Source organism: Rhinopithecus bieti, unplaced genomic scaffold, assembly GCF_001698545.2.
Source record: "Rhinopithecus bieti isolate Rb0 unplaced genomic scaffold, ASM169854v2 scaffold_10685, whole genome shotgun sequence".
Lineage (NCBI taxonomy): Eukaryota > Metazoa > Chordata > Mammalia > Primates > Cercopithecidae > Rhinopithecus > Rhinopithecus bieti.
This window is the reverse complement of record NW_016806950.1, coordinates 944,361-961,901: the sequence shown is the minus strand read 5'-3', so window position 1 is coordinate 961,901 and position 17,541 is coordinate 944,361. Positions and strand designations below refer to the sequence as shown.

At 48.5% G+C, this 17,541-nt stretch overlaps 2 protein-coding genes across 2 annotated transcripts in view; both read left to right on the top strand.

Moving 5' to 3' along the window:
* Nucleotides 1-12,646, top strand: part of CWC25 (CWC25 spliceosome associated protein) — a 36,141-nt gene extending 23,495 nt beyond the window's left edge. The window contains exons 4-10 of the mRNA XM_017879002.1: nucleotides 1,483-1,552; nucleotides 3,671-3,798; nucleotides 4,499-4,562; nucleotides 6,551-6,762; nucleotides 7,135-7,233; nucleotides 11,332-11,493; nucleotides 12,012-12,646. Of these exons, the coding sequence (XP_017734491.1) occupies nucleotides 1,483-1,552; nucleotides 3,671-3,798; nucleotides 4,499-4,562; nucleotides 6,551-6,762; nucleotides 7,135-7,233; nucleotides 11,332-11,493; nucleotides 12,012-12,126 (850 nt within the window). The 3' untranslated portion in view covers nucleotides 12,127-12,646. The remainder of the gene's footprint in view (nucleotides 1-1,482; nucleotides 1,553-3,670; nucleotides 3,799-4,498; nucleotides 4,563-6,550; nucleotides 6,763-7,134; nucleotides 7,234-11,331; nucleotides 11,494-12,011) is intronic.
* A 1,632-nt stretch (nucleotides 12,647-14,278) lies between these two features.
* PIP4K2B (phosphatidylinositol-5-phosphate 4-kinase type 2 beta) overlaps nucleotides 14,279-17,541 on the top strand; it is a 37,602-nt gene continuing 34,339 nt past the window's right edge. Inside the window, exon 1 of the mRNA XM_017879001.1 lies at nucleotides 14,279-14,987. Within this exon, the coding sequence (XP_017734490.1) occupies nucleotides 14,829-14,987 (159 nt within the window). The 5' untranslated portion in view covers nucleotides 14,279-14,828. The remainder of the gene's footprint in view (nucleotides 14,988-17,541) is intronic.

Sequence of the window (17,541 nt, the reverse complement as noted above, 5' to 3'; positions counted from 1 at the left end):
CCCGCCTCGGCCTCCCAAAGTGCTGGGATTACAGGCTTGAGCCACCGCGCCCGGCCTTTGTCCCTTTTTTTAATGTCTTAGTTTATCATGGTAAAATATACGTAACATAGAATGTCCCATTTTTACCATTTTCATATGTACAGTTCAGTGTATTAAATACATTCACAGTGTTGCTGGGCGCGGTGGCTCGCACCTGTAATCCCAGCACTTTGGGAGGCCGAGGCGGGTGGATCACAAGGTCAGGAGATCGAGACCATCCTGGCTAACATGGTGAAACCCCGTCTCTACTAAAATACAAAAAATTAGCCAGGCGTGGTGGCGGGCGCCTGTAGTCCCAGCTACTCGGGAGGCTGAGGCAGGAGAATGGTGTGAACCCGGGAGTCGGAGCTTGCAGTGAGCTGAGATTGCGCCACTGCACTCCAGCCTGGGCAACAGAGCAAGACTCTGTCTCAAAATAAATAAATAAATACATTCACAGTGTTGGGCAACCATCACCACAGCCCGTCTCTAGAACTCTTTCGCCATTCTGAATTGAAATTCTATACCTATCAAAAACAACTCACAGCTGGGTACAGTGGATCACACCTGTAATCCCAGCACTTAGCGAGGCTGAGACAGATGGATTGCTTGAGCCCAGGAAATTGAGATCAGCTTGAGCAACATGGTGAAACCCCATCTCTATAAGAAATACAAAAATTAGCTGGGCATGGTGGCGGGTGCCTATAGTCCCAGCTACTTGGGAAGCTAATGTGGCAGTATCACTTGAGCCCAGGCGGTCAAGGCTGCAGCGAGCCATGATCATGCCAGTGTACTGCAGCCTGGATGACTGAGCATGACTCTTTTTTTTTTTTTCCTGAGACAATCTCTTATATTTGGGGGAGATTTTTGGCTTTGACACCATCATGTAGTTATTTATTTATTTATTTATTTATTTATTTTGAGACAGGGTCTCACTCTATCACCCAGACTGGAGTGCAATGGCAATGGCACAATCTCAGCTCACTGCAACCTCTGCCTCCTGGGTTTAAGTTATTCTCCCACCTCAGCCTCCCGAGTAGCCAGGACTGCAGGTGCGTGCTACCACACCCGGCTAATTTTTGTGGGTTTTCTTTTGTTAGAGACGAGGTTTCACCATGTTGGCGAGGCTGATCTGGAACTTCTGACCTCAAGTGATCCGCCTGCCTCAGCCTCCCAGAGTGTTGGGATTACAGGCGTGAGATGAGCCACTGCACCCAGCCCCATCATCATGTAGATTTTTGTTTTTTTTTTTGGAGACAAGAGTCTTGCTGTATCGCCCAGGCTGGAGGGCAGTGGCACGATCTTGGCTCACTGCAATCTCCGCCTCCCAGGTTCAAGCGATTCTCCTCACACAGTCTCCCGAGTAGCTGGGATTACAGGCGCGCACACCACCACACCCAGCTCATACTCCATAGAATTTGGAGAAAAGAAATAGTCATGGATTTTATAATTATCTCTATTTAGGAAGAAGGAGGAGGAGAAAAAACGAGAGGTATTAAATAATCCAGTGAAAATGAAGAAAATCAAAGAATTGGTAAGTAGTGTATCAGATAAGCACCAAGAGCATCTTTTAGCCATATAACGTGAGAACCTCTCTCCATTTACTCTCAACTTACCAGGGGGAAAACAGAATGGCCTCTAAAACTTTTGTCTTTTAGAGACCATCTCGTGGCTATTTTATGTAATCTTTTTCTTTTTTTGAGACGGAGTTTCAATCTTGTTGCCCAGGCTGGAGTGCAATGGCGCGATCTCGGCTCACTGCAACCTCCACTTCCTGGGTTCAAGTGATTCTCCTGCCTCAGCCTCCCTAGTAGCTGGGATTACAGGCATGTGCCACCACGCCCGGCTTATTTTGTATTTTTAGTAGAGATGGGGTTTCTTCATATTGGTCAGGCTGGTTATTTTATGTAATCTTTATTTATTAAGCTTAATTAAGCTTGATTTTGGTTGAAAGTCTTTTGGGTGGGAGAATGCACCATGTGATGTCATTTTTCCAGAAAAAGAGTGTGGGCTAAGCGTGTGGAAAGCATTACCATTCGGTGTGTTCAGGAGGTCGGAGGATGCCCTTGGTTATGGTATAAAGCTTCCAGGGGCCGGGCGTGGGTGGATCACCCGAGGTTGGGAGTTCAAGACCAGCCTGACCAACATGGAGAAACCCAGTCTCTGTTAAAAATACAAAATTAGCCGGGGTGGTGGCACATGCCTGTAATCCCAGCTACTGGGGAGGCTGGCAGGAGAATCGCTTGAACCCAGGAGACAGAGGTTGCAGTGAGCCAAGATATTGCCATTGCACTCTAGCCTGGGCAACAAGAGCAAAACTCTGTCTCAAAATAAAAAAAAGAAAAGGCTTCTAGGGCCTACTTACTCACATGACATATTATGTAATTGTGTCTTGGATCAGTTGGTAAGGAAAATTAAAGCTTGACCTTGCAGTTCCTGACTGCTTTCAATGGAATGGGAGTTCCTTTGACACAGAATGGAAACTCCTAGGCAGTGGTTTTGGTGACTGTTTAAAAACACAAATTCTTAGTCTCACCTACCAGATACCAGTTCAGTAGTTGGGGTTGTTAGTGCACAGCCTGGGTTAAGACCCTTCCCCTGGTGTGTTGACAGGGAACCCCCATAATGTCCTGGACTTCTGTAGACCCAGAGGCATGGAGTCAGTCAGTTTGTGCATGAGCCACGCCCCTCAAAGGAGACTGACTGGGGTCTCAGTGATCTTTTTTTTTTTTTTTTGGAGGTGGAGTCTCACTCTGTTGCCCAGGCTGGAGTGCAGTGGCGCGATCTCAGCTGACTGCAAGCTCCGCCTCCTGGGTTCACACCATTCTCCTGCCTCAGCCCCCCAAGTAGCTGGGACTACAGGTGCCTGCCACCAGGCCCAGCTAATTTTTTGTGTTTTTAGTAATGACGGTGTTTTACCGTGTTAGCCAGGATGGTCTCGATCTCCTGACCTCGTGATCTGCCCACCTCGGCCTCCCAAAGTACTGGGATTACAGGTGTGAGCCACTGTGCCTGGGCTTTTTTTTTTTCTTTTAATGAGATGGAGTCTCACTCTGTTGCCTAGGCTGCTAGAGTGCAGCGGTGCGATCTCGGCTCACTGCAACCTCTGCCTCCTGGGTTCAAGCGATTCTTCTGCCTCAGCCTCCCGAGTAGCTGGGACTACAAGCACACATCACCACACCCTGCTAATTTTTGTATTTTTAGTAGAGATGGGGTTTCGCCGTATTGGCCAGGCTGATCTTGAACTTCTGACCTTGTGATCCTCCCGCCTCAGCCTCCCAAAGTGCTGGGATTACAGGAGTGAGCCACCATGCCCAGCCAGTAATCCTTTTTTTTCTTTGAGACACAGTTTCACTCTCGCCCAGGCTGGAGTGCAGTGGCACAATCCCGGCCCACTACAACCTCTGCCTCCCGGTTCAGGTGATTCTTGTACCTCAGCCTCCTAAGTAGCCGGCATTACAGGTGCCCACCACCACACCCAGCTAATTTTTGTATTTTTAGTAGAGACGGGGTTTTGCCAGGTTGGCAAGGCTGATCTCGAACTCCGGATCTCAAGTGATGATCTGCTCGACTCGGCCTCCCAAAGTGCTGGGATTATAGGCACTGGCTGGTCTCAGTAATCTTGTGTGTTTGTGTTCTTGGCATTTTCCAGTTGCAAATGAGTCTGGAAAAAAAGGAGAAGAAGAAAAAGAAGGAGAAGAAAAAGAAGCACAAGAAACATAAGCACAGAAGCTCGAGTAGTGATCGTTCCAGCAGTGAGGATGAGCGTGGTGCAGGGAGGTGAGAATGTGGTGACTGGCCTCCCTTCTCTTTGATTCACTTGCTCATTCACTCATTCATTCCACAGACATGAACACCTGCCCTGTGCTGGGAGCTGCCAGGTACTGGGCATTCAGTGATGAACACTTGAACATTGGCCCCGTGCCCATAGAGCTTGCCATCTAATGCTAGAGTTCCTTGGAGATGCTAAATGTGAGTGGGTATCTCGGCCATGCTGCTGGAGAGAGACCCTTAATCGAGCTGACTTTAGCCTAGTAGGTCTTAGGTAGGTCAGACATCCTGGGGGTGACTGTTTCATCTCAGCTTAGGATTCCTTCAAGACTGAAGGGGGCTTTATATAGGCTTTTTTTAATGGACTGGTGGCCCATGTGGTCCCATTCTGCGTGTCTTCCCGTGGGAGCAGTCAGCTCTGCCGCTGCTGAGTCACTATTCATCCCTGGAATAGCAGCATGAAGTGAGAGGAGAATGTGTTCAGGCGTTGGGGCTTAGAAGCAAGGCCCACAGTTTTTTACAGGAAAATTTGACTGTGCTGATGCATCTTTCGGCATAGACGGTTCAAATAGAGAAGCGTACTGCCAGGTAACAGCTGGGAGGCGGAAAGGTCACATTGGAAGCAAGAAGCATGGTTCAGCATAAGATACTTAAATTGGACTTATATGTATTTTCTTTTTCAATGACTGTGTATATTATAATCTCTTAGATCTCAGAAGAGGATGGCAAATTCCTCCCCTGTTTTGTCCAAAGTCCCTGGATATGGCTTACAGGTAGGGATGTGGGCTCCTTGAAAGGAGTGACTATAGGACTGTGGGATATGCCACTTGGACAATGTGGATAGCAGGGAGGTGGGCAGTGAAGCCTGGGCTGCTGGGAAACAGGTCCCTTCTTATCCCTGAGCATCTTCTCGTGGCTGACGACCCTCTGAGCAGAAAGACTAAACCACCAGTGGGGCATTGAGGCATTCTACCCATCCCTCTACAAATAATTTACATGAAATGCACATATTTTAAGTGTATAGGTGGTTTTTTTTTTTTTAGACAGAATCTCGCTTGTCACTCAGGCTGGAGTACAGTGGCGTGATCTCGGCTCACTGCAACCTCTGCCTCCTGGGTTCAAGCTATTCTCCTGCCTTAGCCTCCCGAGTAGCTGGGATTACAGATGCCCACCACCATGCCCAGCTAATTTTTGTATTTTTAGTAGAGTCAGGGTTTTCCATGTTGGCCAGGATGGTCTTGAACTCCTGACCTCAGGTGATCCCCCCGCCTTGGTCTCCCAAAGTGCTGGGATTACAGGAGTGAGCCACCGTGCCTCGCCTAAGTGTATAGGTTGATGATTTTTGACAAACATAAATCGGCTGTTTTTTTTTTTTTTTTTTTGAGTAGCAGAGCATCATTATTTTGCCCAGGCTGGTCTCGAACTCCTGAGCTTAAGCAGTCTTCTGAGTAGCTGGAAGGGCAAGCTCAAGGCACCTGGCTTGCCTTCTGTATTTCTGTATTTTTGTGTTTTTTTTTGAGATGGAGTTTCACTCTTCTTGCCCAGGCTAGAGTGCAATGGCACGATCTCAGCTCACTGCAACCTCGACCTCCCGGGTTCAAGTGATTTTCCTGCCTCAGCCTCCCGAGTCGCTGGGATTACAGGCATGCGCCACCACACCCAGCTGATTTTGTATTTTTAGTAGAGACGGGGTTTCTCCATGTCGCCCAGGCTGGAGTGCAGTGGGGCAATCTCAGCTCATTGCAACATCTGCCTCCCGGGTTCAAGCGATTGTCCTGAGTAGCTGGGATTACAGGTGCCCACCACCACACCTGGCTAATTTTTGTATTTTTAGTAGAGACGGGGTTTCTCCATGTTGGTCAGGCTGGTCTCAAACTCCTGGCTTCAAGCTATCTGCCCGCCTCAGCCTCCCAAAGTTCTGGGATCACAGGCGTGAGCCACTGCGCCCGGCCTCGTATTTCTGTATTTTTAACTTTAGGTCCTGTCCTCCATGCTTCTGTGTCTTGCTCTTCCTTAACCTATAGTGAAGACCCAAGCCAGGTATATTCTTTTCTTTTTTTTTTTTTGAGAGGGAGTCTCGCTCTGTCGCCCAGGCTGGAGCTACCATACCCAACTAATTTTTAAATATTTTGTAGAGACAGGGTCTCACTAGTTGCTCTGAGTGGTGTCTAAAACTCTTGATCTCAGGCAGTCCTCCTGCCTCCATCTCCCAAAGTGTTGGGATTAAAGGTTTGAGTAACTGCACCTGGCTGACTGAAGGAGATTCTTTTAGGGGATTCTGCAGATAACTAAGTTTATACGGTTCCCTGTGATAATTCTATGTGATGATATTGGTGTGCCCAGTGAGCTCCTTACATCTCCTGTAACAGGAGCCTAGTAACATCTCCTGTTTCACTGCCTTTTCTTTTTTTCTTTTGAGACGGAGTCTTGCTCTGTCGCCCAGACTAGAGTGCAGTGGCGCGATCTCGACTCACTGCAACCTGTGCCTCCCGGGTTTGAGCAATTCTCTTGCCTCAGCCTCCCGAGTAGCTGGTATTACAGGTGCCCACAGTCATGCCCGGCTAATTTTTGTATTTTTAGTAAAGATGGGGTTTCACCATGTTGGCCAGGCTGGTCTCAAACTCCTGACCTCAGGTGATCCACCTGCCTAGGCCTCCCAAAGTGCTGGGATTACAGACGTGAGCCACCGTGCCTGGCTGCATTTTCTCCTGAATCGCTGGATTTTCCATGTGAATAATTTCTCTTTTCCTTAATGACGTAGGTCAGGAACTCTGACCGTAACCAGGGTCTTCAGGGTCCTCTGACAGCCGAGCAAAAGAGAGGGCATGGGATGAAGAACCATTCCAGATCCAGAAGCTCCTCCTACTCACCCCCCAGACATGCCAGCAAGAAGAGCACCAGGGAAGCAGGGGCCCGGGATAGGAGGTCTCGATCCCCGGGCAGAAGGTCATGGTCCCCAAGGCCCAGCAAACCGTGAGTGTGGGATTCACTGGGAAATAACCTATGACTGTGGGGGCATGGTCCCAGCAGGCATTTGCTTTTGCTTTTGGAGATGTCCATCCATCGACTTTCCCAAATGTCTTTGCTTTGGTATTTCCTTTATATCATTTGTCTCCACCTCAATGTAAAGCTCAGGCATCCAAAGCTACATATTTGTAGGTGTATACTGTGCTTTGGGAGCTCTGGGGTGAGTCTGACATCAAACCCTATACTTTTATTTTTCTCATACTTGTGCCCTCTGCTTAGATTATACCTCTAAGACCATTAGCTCATCTTGCATTGTTTGAGAGATTCAATGTAAGCCCCTGGATTAAAAAGGCTTTTTCCTCTCTGTGTCTGTTACAGGCACAACTCTAAGGTGAACAGGAGAGAGACAGGCCAAACTAGGAGCCCATCACCTAAAAAAGAGGTCTACCAAAGGCGACATGCTCCTGGATATACCAGGTGAGTCAGGAGCCTAGTTGATTAACTTCACATTCTGCAGGCCTGAATCTAGTAGGGGTCCAAACCAGGGCAAATGGATAATCCATCATTACCTTTTCGACAAACCAACTTTTATTTATCTTGTCAGCCTGTAAGGGTCTGCGTCCCCTACCTCTAGCCATGTGGGGCACATTGAAAGGACAAGGTAAGGCCGGGCGCGGTGGCTCACGCCTGTAATCCCAGCAGTTTGGGAGGCTGAGGTGGGTGGATCACCTGAGGTCGGGAGTTCGAGATCATCCTGACCAACATGGTGAAACCCCATCTCTACTAAAAATATAAAATTAGTTGGTCATGGTGGCGCATGCCTGTAATCCCAGCTATTTGGGAGGCTGAGACAGGAGAATTGCTTGAACCCAGGTATCGGAGGTTACAGCGAGCCGAGATCGCACCACTGCACACCAGCCCAGGCGACTTCGTCTCCAAAAAAAAGAAAAAAAAAAATCTTAACGAAAACCAAGCCAGACACAGCGGTCCATGCTTGTAATCCCAGCACTTTGGGAGGCTAAGGCAAGGAGGATCATTTAAGGTCAAGGGATTAAGGTTGCAGTGAGCTATGATCAAGCCACTGCAGTTTTGCTTGGGCGATAGAGCAAGACCCTGTCTCTTAAATTACAAAAAAAAAAAAAACCCTCAATTATTCTTGCTGGGTGTGGTGGCTCATACCTGTAATCCCAGCAGTTTGAGAGGCCAAGGCAGGAGGATCACTTGAGGCCAGGAGTTCCAGACCAGTCTGAGCAACATAGTAAGACACTATCTCTACAAAAAATTATTTTAAAAACATTTAAAAAAACAAAAGCTAGTTCTTTGCCCTGCCTGATCCCACTTTCAGTGATGCTACCCAGAGGCAACTACTTTCAGCTTTTTCAGTAGTTTCTTTTCATACTACGTATTCCTAAAAATACAAATATGTTGCTGCCTCTTCATCCATCAATTTTAGATACTAGATATTTCTTTTTTCTTTTCTTTTCTTTTTTTTTTTTGAGACAGCATCTCGCTCTATCTCCCAGGCTGGAGTGGTGCAGTGCTACAATCTTGGCTCACTACAACTTCTGCCTCCTGGGTTCAAGTGATTCTTCTGTCCCAGCCTCCCTAGTAGCTGGCACTATAGGCGCACAGTGCCATGCCCAGCTATTTTTTTGTTTTTTTTTTTTGAGATGGAGTTTCACTCTTGTTGCTGAGGCTGGAGTACAATGACCCAATCTCGGCTCACCACATCCTCTGCCTCCTGGGCCCAAGTGATTCTCCCGCCTCAGCCTCCTAAGTAGCTGGGATTACAGGCATGGGCCACCACGCCCAGCTAAGTTTTGTATTTTTAGTAGAGACGGGCTTTCTCCATGTTGGTCAGGCTGGTCTCGAACTCCCAACCTCAGGTGATCTGCCTGCCTTGGCCTCCCAGAGTGCTGGGATTACAGGCATGAGCCACCATGCCCAGCCTTTTTTTTTGAGATGGAGTCTCGCTCTATTGCCCAGGCTGCAGTGCAGTGGCATGATCTTGGCTCACTGCAACCTCTGCCTCCTGGGTTCCAGCGATTCTCCTGCCTCAGCCTCTTGAGTAGCTGGGACTACAGGCACATGCCACCACGCCCAGCTAATTTTTGTATTTTTTAGTAGAGACGAGGTTTTACCATATTGGTCAGGCTGGTCTTGAACTCTTGACATCAGGTGATCTGCCCGCTGCGGCCTCCCGAAGTGTTGGGTTTACAGGCATGAGCCACAGCACCTGACCCTAATTTTTGTATTTTTAGTATATATGGGGTTTCAACGTGTTGCTTAGGCTGGTCTCGAACTCCTGAGCTCAGGCAATCCACCTGCCTTGGTCTCCCAAAGTGTTAGGATTACAGGTGTGAGCCACCGCACCCGGCCAGATCTTAGATATATTCTTACTATTTTATTTTTTTATTTTATTTTATTTTTTTGAGACGGAGTGTCACTCTGTTGCCCAGGCTGGAGTGCAGTGGTGCGATCTTGGCTAACTGCGAGCTCCACCTCCCAGGTTCACGCCATTCTCCTGCCCCAGCCTCCCGAGTAGCTGGGACTACAGGTGCCCGCCACCACGCCCAGTTAATTTTTTGTATTTTTAGTAGAGACGGGTTTCACTGTGTTAGCCAGGATGGTCTTGATTTCCTGACCTTGTGATCTGCCTGCCTTGGCCTCCCAAAGTGCTAGGATTACAGGCGTGAGCCACCATGCCCAGCCCAGATATTTTCTTACTGGTGTAGTAAATAATCTCTTAGTGTAAATGAGCTTTCATACACTCCTAGTCCCATGTTTCTTCTATCCCTATCTTTTCAGTATGGTTATTTCAGAATTTTTGGTTCAATCAGTATGTGGATTCATACTTGTATGATATATAAATATTGTTTACTGATACTTTTCATTCCTAAGCCAAGCAGAATACGGAGGTTACATTTCCTTTCTTGTATGATGTGTGTATTTTTTCCTAGTGTCAGTATTTGCTTCCTACAATCTAAACCATGTCTTTGAGTCCTAGGAAATCTTCTTGTATTATTTCTTTGATAACTTCTTTATTCTCCCTACAAAGTCTTACTCTGTTGCCTAGGTTGGAGTGCATTGGGGCGATCATGGCTCACTGCAGCCTCAAACTCCTGGGTTCAACTGATCCCCCTACCTCAGCCTTCCAATTAGTTGGGGGTACAAGGGTATGCCACCATGCCCAGCTAATTAAAAAAAAATTTTTTTTTTTTTTTAGCAGAGATGGGAGGTCTCACTTTGTTACCTAGGCTGGTCTCAAACTCTTGGACTCAAGCAATCGTCCTGCCTAAGCCTCCCAAAGTGCTGGGATTACGGGCTAGAGCCACTATGCCTGGCAGTCGTTTTCGTTTTTTTTTTTTTTTTTTTTGGTCTCCTACTCTCATTTGAATGCGCTAATATCTTTCATTTATTATCTCTGAAGCAGATTTATTTATTTATTTATTATTATTTTTTTTTGAGATGGAGTCTCGCTCTGTCGCCCAGGCTGGAGTGCAGTGGCGCCATCTCGGCTCACTGCAACCTCCGCCTCCTGGGTTCATGCCATTCTCCTGCCTCAGCCTCCCGACTAGCTGGGACTATAGGCGCTCGCCACTACGCCCGGCTAATTTTTTGTATTCTTTAGTAGAGACGGGGGTGTCACTGTGTTAGCCAGGATGGTCTCGATCTCCTGACCTCGTAATCCACCCGCCTCGGCCTCCCAAAGTGCTGGGATTACAGGCGTGAGCCACCGCGCCCGGCCTCTGAAGCAGATTTTTAATAGTAAATTGTTTTTTGTTTGGAGGGTTTTTTTTTTTTTTTGAGACAGAATCTCGCTCTGTCGCCCAGGCTGGAGTGCAGTGGTGCGATCTTGGCTCACTGCAACCTCTGCCTCCAAGGTTCGAGTGATTCTCCTGCCTCAGTCTCCCAAGTAGCTGGGATTACAGGTACACACTACCACACCTGGCTTATTTTTGTAATTTTAGTAGAAACGGTTTCCCCACATTGGCCAGGCTGGTCTCGAACTCCTGACATCAGGTGATCTGCCTGCCTCGGCCTCCCAAAGTGCTGGGATTATAGGCATGAGCCACCAGGCCTGGCCCTATTTATTATTTTCTGAGACTTAAGTTATTCCTTCAACTTCTGGCTTCTAGCTTAGTCCTAAAGTAGTGTACTCACGGGCTGTGTCATGAATTTCTAGTCTCCAATGGGTAGTTAGATGGTAGATATTAACAGTTACATGGATAACCTAGACTTCTGTTCTTTGGTAAATTGTTGAGCAAACCATTGGGATATAACTGCTACAGGTTTAGGTTCCTGATGAGTTCCCAATTTATTTCATATTTCATGTTTCAGAATAATCACTCTAGAGATTACTGAGTGAGATTATGGAATACTTTACTAAAAGCCTTTGAAATTTGGATGAAACTTCCTGACCAGGATGTTAGAAGGAAACTCAGGCTGGCCTTGCACTTGGAGAGAGCAGTGAACTGGAGAGCTTGGGGTGCTACCTGGCTTCTGTGCTTCTTGTGCTACTTCTGTTTTTTTTTGCTGGGAGAGACCTGATCGGATGGTTTCTGTGCTCAACAGAAAACTCTCCGCAGAGGAATTAGAGCGAAAACGGCAAGAGATGATGGAAAACGCCAAATGGCGGGAGGAGGAGAGACTGAACATCCTCAAGAGGCACGCTAAAGATGAGGAACGGGAGCAGAGGCTGGAGAAGCTGGACTCCCGGGATGGGAAGTTCATCCAGTGAGTGCATCTTCTTCCTGCCGGGGGCTTTCATGGGGAAGGTCTTAAGATGGCAGGCTGGCAGGTGGTTCACGTTCCAGTGTTTCTGTGTTTGCACATGGAGCCCAGCCTTGTGCAACGAGGCTGCTAGTTACAGGTATTGTAACCTTGGCTGCTGCTCCTGGTTTCTGACCACACAGTGGGATGTTTTTCATTTGAGGGGAGGAAAAGTGAATTTGGTATTTTCTAAATCATTGAAATTCCTAGACCTTCCTTTTAAATAAGAACTCATGGCCCAGGAAGCCTTTTTCCAATGAGGCTTTGACTTATTTTCCAAAATAGATACATTTTCCCTCATGGACACTGGTTTAAAAACATTTGGTTCCAGGTGGACTCACTCAAAAGTTATCTATGGGGCTTAAAAGAGGTTGTGTTTTACAGCTGCTCTATGGCTAACAACCCATTTCCTCTGAAACTGCCAGAATAGTTGACCGATTGAAAATGTTTTTGATTTCCATTTGCCTGTCTTCTCTTCCTAGCCGCATGAAGCTGGAGAGTGCATCTACTTCCTCTCTGGAGGATCGGGTGAAGCGGAATATCTACTCTCTACAGAGAACTTCGCTAGCTCTGGAGAAGAACTTTATGAAAAGATGAAAACTGTCCCCTCTCTTATTGGTTTTCCTGCATTTGCCAGGGAAGCTGCTGACCCCTTAATTCTCTTTATAAGAGTTCGAATGACTTCTTTCACAGATATCAAACCACCACTGTTCAAAGTGACCCTGCTCCATCGAGTCCTGGAACAGCTCGCTTCCTTTGCAAGCTACTGTGACTTGCTTTGTGCGACACTCAGTAACTTTGGGTTTTGACTCTTTAATGGGTGGGCACTGGACCATCTTGGTGGGAGTGCTTATGCCGCTCTGGAAGGCTGTTCCCTGGGGTTGTGATGTTTATCATGCCGCTTCCTTCTTACCTGTGCCAACAGATCTATTTCACTGCCTCAGTGTACACCAGACCCCTTCAGAAACCTCTCTGGTGTCACCCAGATAGATTATGCTTACTGAGACAAATGAACGTTTACTTGATTCAGAAGATAATGTTGCCGGGCACGGTGGCTCACGCCTGTAATCCCAGCACTTTGGGAGGTCGAGGCAGGTGGATCACGAGGTCAGGAGATCAAGACCATCCTGGCTAACATGGTGAAACTCCATCTCTACTAAAAATACAAAAAACTAGCTAGACATGGTGGCAGACGCCTATAGTACCAGCTACTCAGGAGGCTGAGGCAGGAGAATGGCGTGAACCCGGGAGGCAGAGCTTGCAGTGAGCCGAGCTCACGCCACTGCACTCCAGCCTGGGCAACAGAGCGCGACTTTGTCTCAAAAAAAAAAAAATTTTTTTTAAAAAAGAAGATAATGTGACAGAATGATGTCAGGTTAGGTCAAAGCCAAGGGAGTGACAGAATCTGGAAAATCAAATAATACAAACAGCCCTAAATGAACTGTTAACTATTTGATCTTTGGATGTAAAAGTGTAATGTGTATATGTACAAATGTATAATTTTACATGCTTTTAAAAAAGGTTAGCTTTGTGAAAATACCTTGTTTGGTCAGTGACTTTACTGGGTAATAGAACCACATTGAACCTTGATGGCAAGTAATAAAACAAGGCAGGCCAGCTCGTTTTTCTCTCTGAATCTGGCTGATTTTGGAGGAGCCTGGGTTTTTCGACAGGATCTGGAGTATCTATTCTTTTCCACTGCTTGCAGTCTCCAATGTAGGCAGTGTAAACGTATAGTAAAATGATTTTAGGAGTCAGAACCAAATTGCCAATATGCTCCATGGCTCCTAAAGGAAAATAAAATGGAAGGTTTTTATTTCACAGCTTCATTTCTTACCGTGTAAGAAATGAAGATTACAATTACAGATTTTCAGGAGTTGTTTGCTAGTCTCTTTCAGTCAGGTACTAAAAAAATAAAAAAAAACCTCAAGGGGCCACTCTTCTATCTCACTCCTTTTCCCTTCTCTATTCTTTCACCAGAAGCCCTCATTTGACCAATGAACTCCTAGGCCCTCTTGACCCGCACATTAGCTGGGCGATTTCCTTGTTCTGCTAATTCCTAATTCTGCTTAAAATGTATTTGGATTTCTGTTTTTGAACACTTATGATGCCAGGCACTGTAATGCTTGAAACCCGATCTTTCCCTAGAGAATGTAACATACGTTTTTTCATTTAATCACTTCATCATGCTTCCTTATGCCGGGGTTAATGATGTTTATTTTACTAATTGGCAATAAAGGCCACATTTATTTTTGTAACTGTTTAAAGAGCGACCACCTGTGGAGTACCGTATTTACGAATTTCCATACAGAAAGAACAACGTTGACCTGTGATTTGTGTCGAATATATGGAGATCCCTCATCCGAGAATTATGTAACAAAGTGTGGGGCAGTTTACTCAAAGATTTTACGAAATGAGCCAGAGTAAGACGATTAGTGGGATAGGTGTCTGAAAGTGCTGGCGGTCTCTGAGCTCTGTCTGACCCTTTGCGGGGAGACCAGGCAGCAGGTGGGTGGGCGCGGGGCCCATTCATAAAAACCAGTGTTCCCGGCCTGCTTCTCATTGGCCCTGGGGGAAAGGGGCGTGCCCCGCGGGTGGAGCCCGCCCGGGACCCAGAGGAGTGGGTAGATCCACGCTTGGGTGGAGCGAGGGGGCGTTCCTTGGCTTTCCAGGCTGGACTTCCTCTTCCCCTGGCTGCGTCCCTTCTCTCCCCCGGGGTGGGCATGGTACGTCCCGCCCTCCTCGCATTCCCGCCCCTCCTTCCTTTCCGGAGCGGTGGCGTCGCCGCCATCTTGGCATTCGGGTTGAGGGAAAGAGCCAAACCCTGGCGTTGGGGGGCCCAGGCGGGGAGCCCCTCCCGCGGTCCACAGCGACGCCTGCCCAGCCTCCTCCTCTTCCCGCTCCGGCGCGGGGCCCCGAGGCGTTCAGAGGCCAGGAGGGTTTCTGTCAGGCCCGGGGAGGAGGGGCGGGCGGGGCGGCCGCTGCCTCCCCGGGACGGGCCGTACCACGCGGGCGGGGAGGACGGGGCCAGGGGACCGCAGGGCGGCTGAACCGCCTGGGGGCGGGGTGCGGAGCGGGCCGGCCGGCTCCCGGGGCGGGGCGGAGGGCGGGCGTGGGGCGGACGGAACCACCGGGGCGGGGTGGGGAGGTAACGGGAACCCGGGCGGGCGCGACCATGGTGCGGTAAGGGAGCAGGGGTGGGGATCGGTCCGGGGGAGGCCTGAGGCCGCTGGCTTGTGCGCTGTCTCCACCGCCCCCCTTTCGCCGCCGCCGCCGCCGCCGCCGCCGCCGCCCCGGGCATGTCGTCTAACTGCACCAGCACCACGGCGGTGGCGGTGGCGCCGCTCAGCGCCAGCAAGACCAAGACCAAGAAGAAGCATTTCGTGTGCCAGAAAGTGAAGCTATTCCGGGCCAGCGAGCCGATCCTCAGCGTCCTGATGTGGGGGGTGAACCACACGGTAACCAGCTCCTGCGCGTCCCTCTGAGCGCGGTCCCGCGCGCTCCCACGCCCCCCGCAGCCCTGGGCCCTTGCCCCCCAGGCCCTGCCGGTGACTCTTGCTACCCTTCGCCAAGCCACTTGCACGCCCACCCCACCCTTGCACGCCGTTCGGCCCCGTGTGCACTCCCCGCACGCCACGCGAGGCCTGGTGTCTCTGTGGTCTGCCGTCGCCACCTCCCCTTCCCTCCAGCCCCTCTGGCTTCCTGCGTGTGGCGTGCTCGCTTGGGGCAGCCCTGGAGCGCAAAGACAAGGCCTGGGTGCAGTGGAGTCGCTTTCATCCCTGCACCTTCTCCTCTTCCCCCCTCACCCTATTTGTTACATGTATATTTCCTCTTGTTCCTTATAGCCGGCTGCCAGCTCTGTCAAGTAGCCGTCTGTCAGACCCCAGAAAGAGTCTGCCCAAATAGCCCTCTCTTTCTGATCGTTTGTTGTGGCTGCTCAAATTTTGCTATCCTCCAGGCCTCCTTACCCTTGAATGTAGAACTCCACCCTGGGTTTCCTTTTTTTTTTCTCTTAAACAAGATGTATGAACTGGAGAAGCTTAGGCTTCCTTGAAGCAGACACTTTACCCAGTTGTCTCCGGGTTAGGGAGAAGAGAGAATGGCCATTAACGATTTGAGAGAAGAGGATGCCTGGTTATAAGGAGGGACTATTCATAGTAGAAATAATATGACTTCCCATAGTTTTTGAAGGTGATCATTTCAGAGATGTTGACTTATCTGTTGTGTGGCTGCAAGGGTGGGATGATGCATAGTGATTATGGCCCTAGATAGGAGAGATCGGTCCCCTGGGTCCTTAGGGTGCTTTGAGATTGTTCAACAGCCCCTGCCAGGAAGTTGGATGCTGACAGTGTTTGAGCTGGAAGACTGTTTATATGGTGTTTGTTCAGGGTCTTTCTTCTCCCTTTTCCAACCACTTGCTCTTTGCCTTCTGACCATTTCTTTATGAATCCCCACACTAGGAATGAGCAAAGGAAGTGAAAGGACCCGAAACACCAACTTCACTAACTAGAATTTTGGAATAAGGAGGATCAAGCTTGGGTTTCCTGTGGATTTCAGTTCTTTAGGTTCACTTGTGAGTGCTTGAAATTGCTCACAAGACCAAGTGATGACAAAGAGGGCCAGCAAGACTTTACATTGCTTTGGCAGAGAAGCTGAAGGTGCCTTTGGGTGGAGACGGATGAACCGTAATCTGAGCTAGGGTTTTAGATCTTGACCTGTCATTTAGAAAAGTGCACGTGTAAATTGAGGTCTTTGTGGTTTCTTGGTCTTGGGCAGGTTACTGTTTTCACTGTCATCTCTGATGTTAGTGAGGGTCCTGCCAGGATAGGGAGTACCAGTGGTATAGTGCCCAGACCTCTAGGAGCTGCTTCGGGCCAACAATCCAGCCCAGTTTGGTACTCGGTCTTCCTGCTGCCCCAGGGGTTATCTGACAGCATTTCTAGGGAAACTGGGTGATCAGAATATGAACCCCATGTCCCTTTCTGGAAGTCACTCCTTGATTTTGTTCTGCATCCTGCTTCTCACTCTACCAGGCCTCTCTTTGCCAGTTCTGTTTCTCACAGAAAGCAACCCGTCTGTAGAGAACTGGTAGAGGCCTGAGAGTCAGGAGTATTACAGCTAGCCAAAGGAACCTCGAGTCCCTTATTTTACACATGAAGAAAAGGAGGCCTCAGGTGGAGGATTAGCTTGCCTGTGGTCACAGCAAGAGATGCCGCTCATTGTCTAGCACCATGGGACTGTATCAGCCAAGGGTGGTGCCTGAGTGGCTGGTCTTGTTTTCTTTGCCTCCTGTTGCTTTTCGTCTCTCTCAGCCAAGTCTCAGGATAGATGGGAAGTTACAGTCTGGTTAGAGAAGGTGAGTGTATGCTCTGGGTTATGTGCCTATGCATGTCAGGTCCTGGGAGTGTGTGTGATGCATGGTGTTCCGATAGGCAGGCATGAGTCTGTCCAGATGTGGATATGAAGCTTCTCAATAGCTGATGGTTAGGTATCTGTGAGTCTTACTCTCTTGGACAAAGTGGTCATCTTTTTTTCTTTTCTAACTTTAAGTTGAAAGTTTGTTTGAGGGACTAGTTGGAAGGGCATTGACTTTAAGCAAGATCTGTGCTGCTGGACATAATGAACAGGCACCTCATGGGAACTTCCCACCACTGCCCTGGACAGGCTACGCTTCAGAGGCCAGTTAGTCCTAAGTTTTACTGCTTCATCCTGGTCTGCAGTAAGGTCTAGAACTTCAGTGTCACCATTTGGAAACTGGAGACATCTGCCTAGAAGAAGAGTGTAATCTTGCACTTGTCTAAGGGATCAGGACCACATTGCCGTCGGTGGACTGCTGCACTTTTTTGGAGATTTCCTCCCTTCAAGAAAAGCCTACTTTGTAACATTTTGTCATCTGAGATTTCAGATACTGCCTTTTCTTTAGTTTCTCACCTGTTTAGGCATGCTAGTAGTCTGTGGCTAATGGTGTATCAGATAGGAACGATGGATATGTCTTTTTTTTTTTTTTTTTTG